The 13,054-nt window shown below is 35.6% G+C and overlaps 2 protein-coding genes across 2 annotated transcripts; one reads left to right on the plus strand and one right to left on the minus strand.

Moving 5' to 3' along the window:
• Nucleotides 1-719: 719 nt before the first annotated feature.
• LOC114703382 (olfactory receptor 5B2-like) lies at nt 720-9,392 on the minus strand. Its single transcript, XM_028884193.1, has 3 exons — nt 9,336-9,392; nt 4,701-5,638; nt 720-771 (listed from the first exon to the last, which is right to left on the minus strand). The coding sequence occupies exons 1-3, from the start codon at nt 9,390-9,392 to the stop codon at nt 720-722; spliced, it is 1,047 nt and encodes a 348-aa protein (XP_028740026.1).
• Nucleotides 9,393-11,608: 2,216 nt separating this feature from the next.
• LOC114703466 (olfactory receptor 5B12-like) lies at nt 11,609-12,562 on the plus strand. The gene has a single exon (XM_028884313.1). It carries the CDS (start codon nt 11,609-11,611, stop codon nt 12,560-12,562), a length of 954 nt encoding a protein of 317 aa, XP_028740146.1.
• The last annotated feature ends 492 nt before the right edge of the window (nt 12,563-13,054 follow it).

Below are 13,054 nucleotides of genomic sequence, written 5' to 3' on the forward strand. Positions count from 1 at the left end.
AATGAAGACCACATGAGAAAAGGAAGAAACAAAGTGCTAGAGAGGCCCACAGAAATCCACAAAGATACCCCCACAATAGACTGTTGGTAAAGGTCGAGAGACAGCCGGAACTGACCTACTCTGGTGATGGGATGGCCAAACACCCTAATAGTTATGCCAGAAACCCCATCCAAGGACTGAGGAATCTGGATGCAGAGATCCACGGCTAGGCCCCGGGTGGAGCCCCGGGAGTCTAATTATCGAGAAAGAGGAGGGTTTATATGAGCGAGAATTGTTGAAACCGAAGTTGGATAAAGCACAGGGACAAATAGCCAAATGAATGGAAACACATGAACTATGAACCAAAGGCTGAGGGGCCCCCAACTGGATCAGGCCCTCTGAATAGGTGAGACAGTTGATTGGCTTGATCTGTCTGGGAGGCATTTAGGCAGTGGTACCAGGTCTGTGCTCATTGCATGAGTTGGCTGTTTGAAACCTGGAGCTTATGCAGGGACGCTTGGCTCAGTCTGGGAGGAGGGGACTGGACCTGCCTGGACTGAGTCTACCAGGTCGATCTCAGTCCTCGGGGGAGGCTTTGTCCTGAAGGAGGTGGGAATGAGGGGTGGGCTGGGGGGAAGGGGAGGGGGCAGGAGGGGGGAGGACAAGGGAGTCCGTGGCTGATATGTAGAACTGAATGGTATTATAAAATAAAATAAAAGGAAAAAAAGGAAAAAAAGTCCTCAACAAAATCCAGCTCCACTGAACCAGATAGAGGAGAAAGTAGAAAGTAGCCTAGAAAGCATTGGCATAGGAGACTACTTCCTGAATATGACACCAATAGCATGGACATGGAGAGTAACAATTAATTAATGGGATCTCCTGAAACTGAGAAGCTTTGAAAGGAAAAAGACATGGTCAATAAGACAAAACCACAGCCTACAGAATGAGAAAAGATCTTTACCAACCCGACGTCTGACAGAGGGCTGATTTCCAAAATATATAAAGAACTCAAGAAACTAGACATCAAAATACCAGATAATCCAATTTAAAAAATGGGTAGAGGTCTAAACAGAATTTTCAACAGAAGAATCCTAAATGACTAATAGACATTGAAGGAATTGCTTAACATCCTTAGTCATCAGGGAAATACAAATCAAAATGACTCTGAGATACCATATTACAGCTGTCAGAATGGCTAAGGTCAAAAACACTGATGACAGCTTATGTTGGAAAGGATGCAGAGCAAGGGGAACAATCCTCCACTATTGGTGGGAGCACAAACTTGTACAACCACTTTGGAAATCAGTATGGCATTTTTCTCAGAAAATTGGGAAACAGTGTACCTCAAGACCCAGCTATACCATTCTTGGGCATGTACCCAAGGAATGCTCAATCTTACAACAAGGACACTTGTTCAACAATGTTCATAGCAACATTATTTGCAATAGCCAGATCCTGGAAACAACCTAGATGCCCCTCAACTAAAGAATAGATAAAGAAAATGTGGTACATATACACAAGGGAGTGCTACTCAGTTGTAAAAAACCACGATATCATGAAATTTGCAGGCACATGAATGGAACTAGAAATGGAACTCTTCCTGAGTGAAATAACCCAGACTCAGAAGACTGATGGTGTTTACTCACTCATAAGTGGATTCTAGATCTAAAGCAAAGGATCATCAAACTACAACTCACAACTCCAGAAAAGCTAGGAAACAAGGAGGACACTAAGAGGTTTGTACAGCTCACCTTGCAAATGGAAAACAGAAGAGATTCCCATGAGTAAACTGATGATAAGGGGGGCAATAGAGAGTAAGATATGGGGGATAAGAACATGAGGGAGCGGATGGTTGAGCTGGAACAGAGATGGAGTGAGAGAGCAATGAAAGAGACATCTTGATAGAAAGAGATATGGGGTAAGGGAGAAACCTGATGCTAGGGAAATTCCCAATAATCCACAAGGACAACCCACATTAGACTACTAGCAATAGTGGTGAGGGTGCCTGAACTGGCCTACCCTGTTAATCAGATTGGTGAATACCCCAACTGTGTAGCTGAGGTTTTTTCTAGTCCTGCCCAGCCCTACAGACCCTCCAGCCACTTATAAAATAATCACTCAGTAGCTTATATTAATTAAAAATGCTTGGCCATTAGCTCAGGCCTACCACTGACTAGCTCTTAAATTTAAATTTAGCCCATTTCTGTTAATCTATATGTTGCCACGTTTTATATGGCTTTACTTGTGTGCCATTACATGCTGCTCCCTGGACAGCAGGTTGGCGTCTCCTGACTCAATTTTTCTCCCCAGAATTCTCCTTTCTGCTTATCCCGCCTATACTATACTTCCTGCCTGACTCCTGGACAATCAATGTTTTATTTATCAACCAAATCAGAGCAACACACATTATCAACATATAGAAAGACATCCCCAGCACAATTGTCATCATAGATTCTTCATCCAGTAACTGATGGAAGCAGATGCAGAGATCTACAACTAAGCACCAGGCCAAGCTCCCGGAGTCTAGTCAAAGAGGGAGGAGAGATTATATGAGCAAGGGGTGTCAAGATCATGATTTGGAAATCTACAGAGACAACTGAACCATGCTAGTAGAAACTCACGAACTTTAGACTGACAGCTTTGGAACCTGCATGGGACTGGACTGGACCCTCTGCATACGGGAGACAGTTGAGTAGCTGGATCTGTTTGAGAGGTCCCTGGCAATGTGACCAGGATCTATCCCTGGTGCACGAGCTGGCTTTCTGGATCCCATTACCTATGGTCAGACATCTTACTCACTCCTGATGAAGTGGGAAGGGGCCTGGTCCTGCCTCGACTGAATGTACCAGGCTTACCTGTCCCTCCATGGGAGAACTTACCCTGTTGGAGGTGGTGTTGAGGGTGGGTGGGTGAGAGGAAGGTGGGAGTGGTGGGAGTGGGAGGAGACATGAGAGGAGAATCTGTAGTTGGTATATAAAATGAATAAAAATATTTAAAAACATTATTTGTAGCTTTATATGTGAAACAAATATAAAATCTTGTAAGATTCCAACATGTGTATGGTGAATTTCACAATAGTCATTAATTACAAATTCTACCACTCTAGCATTTTTTTGCTATATATATATATATATATATATATATATATATATATATATATATATATATAATTTGCTTATTGTTCTACATGGAGTGAATTTTTTATGTAATAGTGACAATATTACCATTCAAAATTATAGCATAGATTAATAAGTAATTTATTGAATATTTTTTGTGGATACTAAAACAGAAATTGAATATTATTAGAAAAGCTGATGAAATACGAATACGTCTGGAATTAGTTATTTACCAGTATTGGGATCACTAACAAATCTACCAAATCAGTATAATATGACAGTGTTATTCAAAACAGAGTGAGGGAAGTTTGCAAACATTTTACATTATTTTTGCAAATTTAAACTTGGTCCAATATGAGAACATTAATATACTCATTTTGTAATACATTAGAAAATGAGGGACATTAGAAAATATGTAACTTTTAATATAAACTTGGGCACAAAGAAATATTTCTACTGCACTCCTATATTTCCCCTAATATTAACATAAATCTTATATAATATTTAATCACAGTTTTATCAATCTTGAACTGATGTGTCCAATTGTATAGAACTTCCTCAATTCATTTATTAATGTAGGAAGTATTTATGTCTCTATATGAAAGACAATATATGGATTACTGAAGATAAAACTCCAAAAAAATCATATCTAGCTTCTGTCAAAGAGTTTTTGTTCAAGCCTAGGAAGAGTGGTTTATTTATGAACAAAAATTACAAAGATTGTATATTGACTGGAGTTATAAAATGTAAATCAGATGAAGAAAAGAGGAACCACTTGTGTTTTGAATATCATGCAGAAGTTCATGGATGCCTCCAAGATATGTTTCCAAGCAGACATCATTTAATTAGTTTGTGCAAAGACAACTGCAAATGCTAAGATTCTAAGCCAGAAGCATGCTTAGAGTTGTTCATGAATAGAAAGAATTTAGTGTGAGTGAATTGGGCAGAATGCATAGGAGAGTTAAGAATTTATATACATAAACCTAGTAAAGTAATGGTATTAGCCATTTCAAAATTCCAGACAAAGAAACTAATGTTATTTTGAATGACATGCTATTGTTTTCTTTTTTAAATTTTATTTATTTATTTTTTATGCTATTGTTTTTGTTTTAGTAAATGTGAAAGGAGAGTAGTTGTATACTTAAGGATAAAAGTGACTTGGTTTTTCCCCTTTTCAAATACTTTGCTTTAAAATTTTATCATGTGAGAATGTTTTATTACCAAATAACTCAAATAGATTAAATATTTGTTATTTATTTATTATAATTTCATAACTATTAACATATCATAAGAACAAGCATGTAGTTCATCAAATATAATTTATATATAAACCATGATATATTTTTAGTTTCATGTTTTTATTATTTTATAAACTTATTGTAAAACCCTTGCAAATACATGTAAACATCTACACCAAATTTAACCAGACCCAATGTCTATGTGCACATACATTCATCAGATTAAAGGAAAGAATGAGGTTATTAGGTGTAGTTCTTTTTTTTTAAGTATTCTAAATGATCATTAACATTTAAGTAATCAAAGACAATTAATGATAAGTCAACCAATGCGCATCACAAAGGTTCTAAACCTACACATAGCTTTGACCTTTGAACAACCCTCTTAACTGCATTTTTAACTTCTTTGTTCCTCATGCTGTAGACCACAGGATTCAGCATGGGGATGACCATGGTGTAGAACACAGAGACAAATTTATCTGTGTCCATGGAATGACTGGAACTTGGCTTTAAATACATTATGGTGACAGTCCCATAAAATGTGAAAACTGCAGTGAGGTGAGAAGCACATGTGGAGAAAGCCTTCTGGTATCCCTCATTTGTATGCATCTTCAAAATGTTCATAAATATGAGTAGGTAGGAAATCAAGATAACAAGAAAAGCAAACATAATGTGAAAACTAGACATAAGAATAAGAATCATTTCATTCATGTGCTTATCAGAGCAAGCCAGAATCCTCACTGCTGGAATATCACAGAAGAAGTGATTAATCACATTGAATACACAAAAATGGAGGCTGAAGGTGTCCACTGTTTGTATAGAAGCATTCAAAATGCCAAAAGCATAGGAGCCAATGGCCAGATAAGCACACACACCTTTTGTCATGGTGGTAGTATAATGTAAGGGTTTACACACTGCTGCATATCGATCATACGCCATTGAGGCCAACAGGTAGCTATCCACTGTGGCAAAGAACACAAAGAAGAACATCTGAACAGCACAGGCATCGTAGGAAATTACATTGTTTCCTGTAAGGAGTGCAGTCATGACCTTTGGAGTGACTGTTGAGGAAGAACCAAAGTCTACCAAGGAAAGATTACTGAGGAAGAAGTACATGGGGGTGTGGAGATGAGCATCTAGCAAAATCAGAAGGATCATTGCAAGATTCCCAACCAAAGTGAAGACATAGATAAATGTGAACATCATAAAGAGAAAAACATGAAGCCCTGGTGCTTTGGTTAGTCCCAGGAGGATGAATTCACTCACTTCTGTGGTGTTCATGGCTGTTTTCTGAATCCACAGGATGTTCTTTGAAATGGACAAAAATAAAAGAACAAAGGCTCATATGCCTGGAACATTATATGAAGATATACACTCAGTCTCTTCAATCCTGTGAAGCTGATTGGTTATAATGTCCATATCTATATGAGCCTATAGCATCAAAGAGTTTGTGAGATTTATACAGGCATACTCACAAGAGTATAGAATGTCAGATAAGTTAAGCAGTAACTTCCAAAATGTTCTATTTATGAATTTGAATTCATTTTAAGTTCATTCAGTTCATACTCAAGCATTACATTTGGTGTATACAGCTTAATACTTGAAACTAAACTGTAGCACAATTCATAAATATTTGCATTTTATATACATTAAAATAAAGGTGTCATTGCCTTCCAGTTCAACCAACAAAGGTGATTCTTAAAAGAATATATAGTATCAGATCTAAAATGTATATTCTAGGAAAGGTTATAAATATTCATTTATCACCTTTCTTATTTACTTCTAGATATATTGGTTTGTATCCAAGTTCTCTATCCATAAATAATGCATAGATTGCATTGGGCCTATCTAAGTGATTCTTATAAGATTTAAATGAGATAATGAATGGTAAAGGGCTGATAAGAAATAGCTGCATTATTAGAAAAGAAGATAATATTTTTCCTGGGTAGGAGAGGTAAGAGCCCAAGGCTTCAAGGTAGAGGTAAATTTTCAAAGCAGGCAGCTTTGCTTGTGATTTTCCTCTACCTACATGCTATATCATCTCATCTCTCCTCTTCTTCTAGTATGTCTGTAATATTTCTTCATTTCCCATATAGGTGGCCATAGTAGCCATTCTCATGAGCAATGAAAAACCAATTTATCTTAACTAATTTATTATTTGAGTTTATATTTTAGCTTGTGTTCAAAGATTCCCTTTCAACAACCACTGCACTTTCATCCCTCCTCTCTTGTCCCTGCTGCACTGTATTCCACCTCTGACCTTAAAGTATTTACTTTGTTACTATCTCACCCACAGAATAGCTTCAAGTGTGAATGTTTATAGAAGAAATACGCACTGTGATTTATGACATCTGCTGTTTCCACTGGGCCCATCTAGACTACCCAGAACACTCATAACAATAAAGTCAAGTAAAGGCACAAAGACATTAGTACCTGGTCTTGGATTATGGACTTCTGAAGAGCCATTTGTCAAGTTATTAAGACAAGTCTGAAAAATATACTTGAAAATTATGTATATATTTAGATTATTAAAACAGAGAAATTACACATCACTCCAATTTATAGTTGTATCACAAATAGTGTTGTATAAAGAAATATTCATTCTTACATGGTCATTTTGCTATATTTTAAGAATGAGATTATAATATAGTTAAAACATTTCTTCTTCCCTTTCCTTCCTCCAAACTGTCTCTAATAACCCTCTCCATTGTTGTTCAATTTCATGGCCTGATAAATACTGTATATTTACCGGTTTATCAGAATAAGGAAAGAGATACTGTATATGAATATATACATGTAAAATGTATAAACACATATATATTTATACACATGTTTATATATCTACAAATCTACATACGTGTATGAGTATATAAATATATATATTACAGTTCAGAGAATTAAGGAAAGGGGCCTTCTTAACAGTCTATACCCAGAATAAATTTACTCAAAAACTCAAATCTATCTCTAATTGGTTTAAAAGTCATTCCACTACAGGAATTTCTAAATTAAAAAAAAAAACTCAAAAGAATGAGGCTATGAAAAACTGAGACCAAAAATTGAATAAGAACATCTGTATGTTAACAATTACCCCTGGAATTTGAAGACATGCCCTTCACCCTATTTGGACAAGCTCACCCTTCAATAAAATCAAGAATCTAACAACAACCCAATCAAGGCATTATACAAACTAGGTTTCATCTAATTGTTTCAAAAAGAGAAGCCTTGTAATTCCATAAATATTTCTGCATTCCTGTGAATGCCATAATTTTCATTTTTAAATTCTGCTACTATGCAATTTTCAGGAAATAATAGTTCAAACATCCATATCAGTCACCAAAACTTTATAGACCATTTAGGTGATTCTTTGTTTTCACATTAATTAAAGGTTTAGCACTTTTTTAAATTAAATATAAAATTGCATTCCTCACAAATTAAGGATAATACAGTACAGGATTATGAATCAATGTATGCATATTTTTGGAGAAGTTGTTTCAAAAAAAAATATTCCAGCAAAAATTTATAAGGTTCCTGAGGCATAAAAACACAATGATGGGATGAGTAACAAGAACTTAGTATGCTTTGCTTTAGGTCTAGCATCTACCATATATACTTTCAATATTATTAGAAGTTATTTTCTTTGACTAGGCACATTTTCTTCTTTTTGGGGAAAGAAATAAAATTATTTTCCCACACGATTCATGAAATAATGCTGTTGAGAACTACCTAAAATAGGAATAAATTTTAGATTTTTAGTATGTGGCTATTGTATCAGAATGAGTCAGTATAATTGATACCTTGAGAGTTTCCTCTTGCCATTGTTGAAGCCTCACCATAAATATTCAGTATTGAAGAAGATTATGCTAATATTTTTGTGGACAAAATATTAGCAACCACTTAAATACATAATGTTCAAAAGGATTCTGCTCAGTCTATGGCCCCTTTGAAGCAATGCAATGTGAAATCAAGATGGGATTATATACCTTACTATATAGGAATCTTGAGAATTGCAGTCTTGGAGCTCTCCAGGGAAAAGACTCCCTTTGAGGGTAGTCTTTTCTCTTGTCATATTTTATTCATGAAGATGCATTTCAAATGCACAAGAATCTTGTCTTATGTGTTTCAAAGCACATAGAAATTTCTTCATAATTGCTATCATTCTATCTCTTTTTTTGTTAAACTATCACTTAAATATATATGTGTAGTAAGTTTAATCCATTTACAGTTATTGGAAATGTTTATTTTTAATTGCCAAATTTAAGAATTTCATACATGTATACAATGAAATTTCATATCTACCCATCTATCCTTCAGTTTCCTCTCCAACTTTCTGCATGAGATCTAGGGAAGCTTAGAGAGAGGGAGTAGGGGATTGATATAGGAATTTATTATGTATGTGTGTGAAATTCCTAACCCTAGCCCTAACATTATCTTCTCCATCACATCCTCCTAAAAACTTATTCTCTTCTTTTTGAAACTAAGTCACCAAGTAGGGGACATCCATTTAGTGCTTTTTTTGCACAAATATTACACTGAATCTTGGGGAGATTAAATTGGCCAGCCAAGACAACACTGCTACACGAAACAGGAACAAGCTTTGAAGGTAAACCCCAGAGGAAATACAGATGGATAACTTTTCTTGACGACATTGACAAATGTAGAATAAAGAAAATTCTACTATGGGACTTCAAATCAGAGGTAATTATATAAAAATAAAATAGAAACACATCTTTTTTCTTTTTTTGAGATTATAACATTATATAATTTATCTCTTCATTTTCTTTCCTTCAAGCTCTCCCACATCCTCCTCCTTATTTTTCAAATTCAATTTTATTGATTATTGCTACATGCAAATATATATATATATATATTTGCCTAAATATAACATATGTGTATTCCTAAATATAACCTGGCCTATTTAATTTTACTCATGAATGTATGTTTTTAGGTCTGGTGACTTGGTATTGGATGACTAATTGTGTGTTTTTCCCTGGACAAGACTATTTACCCCACTCTCAGGATTCCTTAGTTTCCCATAGCTTCTTTGGTTTGGTTGACGCCTCATGGTCTTTACCTCATTCACATTTGTATGCTATTGTTGTTTTCCTTGTTCAGTTCATATTTAGGCAGTCATGGTAAGACTTTATGAGTGTAGCTTCAGATTTTAATGAGAAGAAAGAACTTACTTCTACTAATTAACTATAAGCATAGTACAAAATAAGATGACTTTAGTTAAGAGAAACAGTGTATAATTTAAACATCTACAAAACAAAACATTGTATGTTCTCAGAAAAACAAATAAATGATAAACATATAGGGACATACTAATTTCACTGACTTACACATTGATCACTACACAATGTATATATGTGCCAAAATATCACATTTTTCCTTACAATTTGACGAATGTATATAGTTGTTACATGCTGATGAATTTATAAAAGGAAATAACAAAGGGAAATCTTAGAGGAGATCTGTGGTGCTAAGACAGTGGATATTTTATTAAAACTAACTAGAAGGAAAGGAAAAAATGACCCCTAGAACTGTGTGACAAAACCAGAAGCTCATGGTGGGTGCCTGGCCCTGAGATTCTAGTGGGATTTTATTTTTCTTTCTGAACTTACTATGGCCCAACTGATCTGATAATTAGAGTCACTTCTTTCTAAGCGTCTATTCCCTCATGTTCTCATAAGGACTCTCCATCAAACTTAAACTTTTTGATGTCTCCACTAAGGTCAGAATGAATGGCCTCCCGAGTGATCTACTACATACCCTGATTCCCCTGATACATATGTGGAGTTTGTAATCTCCACCATGGTACTGGTAAAAGCACAGGCCAGAGTTCTGTTCTACAGCAGAGCTTGTGCAGGAGGGAAAGGAGAGCATTTCTCACAATACTTTCCTGAGTGTGGATGAAGGCCAATACTGGGCATGAAGGTTTTCATACCCCATTCCCTTTGTACATTTGCCTGTTCTTAGAACAATGGTGAGTATTAAAATCTGCAGGGATAGCAATTTAGAATAGTAAGAGAAACAAAATCCAGCCATTTTTACTTCCCAAGTGAAAACACAATAAAAAATAATGGCAATTAATTTTGAATAGGCCTACTACAGACACACCGTGAACTAGTTATCTTCTCCCTTTTGTTTTATTCCTTTTTTCACCATAATACACTGCTTTATATTATTCATGTTTTGATGCTGAGAATCAGAAGATTCCCGTTAGAAGCTGGTAAAGTGATTGCTATACTGAAAAGAAATAGGAGGAACCTGTGAGTTAGGAGAAAAATCACACTCAGCTTGGCTTTCCTTATATATCTTCTCCTGCCTTGAATAAGAATGATGTTTACTGCTGAGAATTAGTATGTCTCAACATTCCTGAGTCAGAGGTTTCTGTTGGGTGGAGGGACTCTCATAATTTTCCCGGTAGCTGCCATCTATCATTTGAACCACTGTGGAGGTAAGTAAATCAAATATGCTATGCAATATCACTTGCTAAAGAGCACCAAGTCTCTGTGGAAGAATAAGAACAATTTTCTTATTACCTTCTCTGTTCTCCCCAAACACAAATAATAAAGACATGGTTGATGGTGAGTAAGGGAAATTATTAGTCTATATGGAAAACATTGTGATATGGAGAGAAAGAAAGTACAGTTTTGCTCGCCCATTTTGAAAAATTATTCCCTTATATTTTGCCCAGCTTAAATACATGAAGACACTGTGCACTTTTCTTTAATTGCTAATATTTAAAGGGAAGAAGAGCTAACTAAGGGTTGTCCTTAATTAGACAGTAAAGCTGGGTGTGCCTAGATCTGACTCTTAGACCACTGTATATTTTTAAGATGTTGGAAGACATATCAGACATGTGAAATCCATTTTCTAGACCTTATGTTCATATTCAAAAGCCCATATATTCTTCACAGTGTTTGCTGCTCATTAGACTTTCAATGTCTATTCTTCACAAAAATGCATGTAAGCATTACAAATAATGAGTGAGTGTCATATGGTTTAGTGCAGTATGCATCACCCTATTTAGTGGAATTGAGGTCCACAAATATATTACTCATCTTTGGCAGCAAAGAAGTTCAGTGTCCATCTATATCACTTCCGTAGGAGCAAAATGCCCACAGTTCCCCAGCATGCAGTTCACTATCTTCTAAACAGTGTCCTTCACTAGAAAAATAAATGAGTAAAAGACCTTGGTCATAGTTTGTAATTCTGGTGATATTCAAAGAGTATATTCTTTTATTTGTCCTAGGAACTTGTCATGATCATTCCCAAATGACACCAATGGAGAATATTTCAGAGGTTACAGAATTTATTCTTGTGGGGTTAACAGATGTCCCAGAACTGCAGATCCCTTTGTCTATTGTCTTCACTCTCATTTATTTGATCACATTGATTGGGAATCTTGGGATGATCATGTTGATTCTGCTGGACTCCCGACTCCACACTCCCATGTACTTTTTTCTCAGTAATCTTTCCCTGGTGGACTGTGTTTATGCATCAGCAGTCACTCCAAAGGTAATGGTTGGCTTTCTCACAGGAAACAAGATTATATCCTACAATGCATGTGCTGCCCAGATGTTCTTCTTTGTAGCCTTTATTGCTATTGAAAGTTTGATTCTGGCCTCAATGGCTTATGACCGTCATGCAGCAGTGTGTAAACCACTGCATTACACTACCACTATGACAAGTACCACCTGTATCCTAATTGTCACCTGCTGCTACATGTGTGGAATCTTGCAATCCTCTATCCATGTAGGCCTTGCATTTCATCTTTCTTTTTGTCTTTCTAACATGATTAATCACTTTTTCTGTGACATTCCTCCACTGCTGAACATTTCTTGTTCTGACACCTACACAAATGAGATTACACTCCTTATCTTGGCTACACTGGATGTTGTTTTCACTCTCTTGGTTATCTTGAACACTTACCTGCTTATTTTCGTCGCAATTTTGAGGATGCGTTCAGCCGATGCACGGAAAAAGGCCTTCTCTACCTGTGCATCCCACTTCATCACTGTCGCCATCTTCTTTGGGTCACTCATATTCATGTATTTACAGCCCAGCTCTAGTCATTCCATGGAGACAGACAAAATTGCATCTGTGTTTTACACCATGGTCATCCCCATGCTGAACCCTATGGTCTACAGTCTGAGAAACAAAGAGGTCAAAAATGCATTCATGAAAGTTGTTGGAAAAATTAAGTCTTCATTGAACTTAGTCAATTAATTCCAAAGTATTTTTTGAACATGTGAAATTTTGGACCTTTACCCTTGAGGAATAATTTATTTTTAATTATTTCTTGTCTATGGTTTCTTTGAACAGTTATTTTACAGAGAAAAGGTCTGTCTTCATGCATTGGTTATCTGACTAATTTAGAGTGAAACTGGAGTGTATCTTGCAAGAAATGAGATGTCAATTTAATATTTAAATCAATATTACTATGCTAGAGAATTCACATGCAATACTACTTCATTGTTATAAAGTATTTTTAGGTCAACTTCATGTATGCATGACAACAGTTATATTTTCAAATGTTTTATATTATCATTATTAATTACTATTATTTCTTTTTTAAGTGTATGATTATATAATTTCCTCTTCTCAGTCTTCCCTACAAATCATAGTACATACTTCTGCTTCCTCTCTTTATAATTCATGTCCTCGTTTTTCACTAAATGTTAAAGTTAAAAATAACTCCATGATATTTAAATCTGACAT

This window comes from Peromyscus leucopus, chromosome 1, assembly GCF_004664715.2.
Source record: "Peromyscus leucopus breed LL Stock chromosome 1, UCI_PerLeu_2.1, whole genome shotgun sequence".
Lineage (NCBI taxonomy): Eukaryota > Metazoa > Chordata > Mammalia > Rodentia > Cricetidae > Peromyscus > Peromyscus leucopus.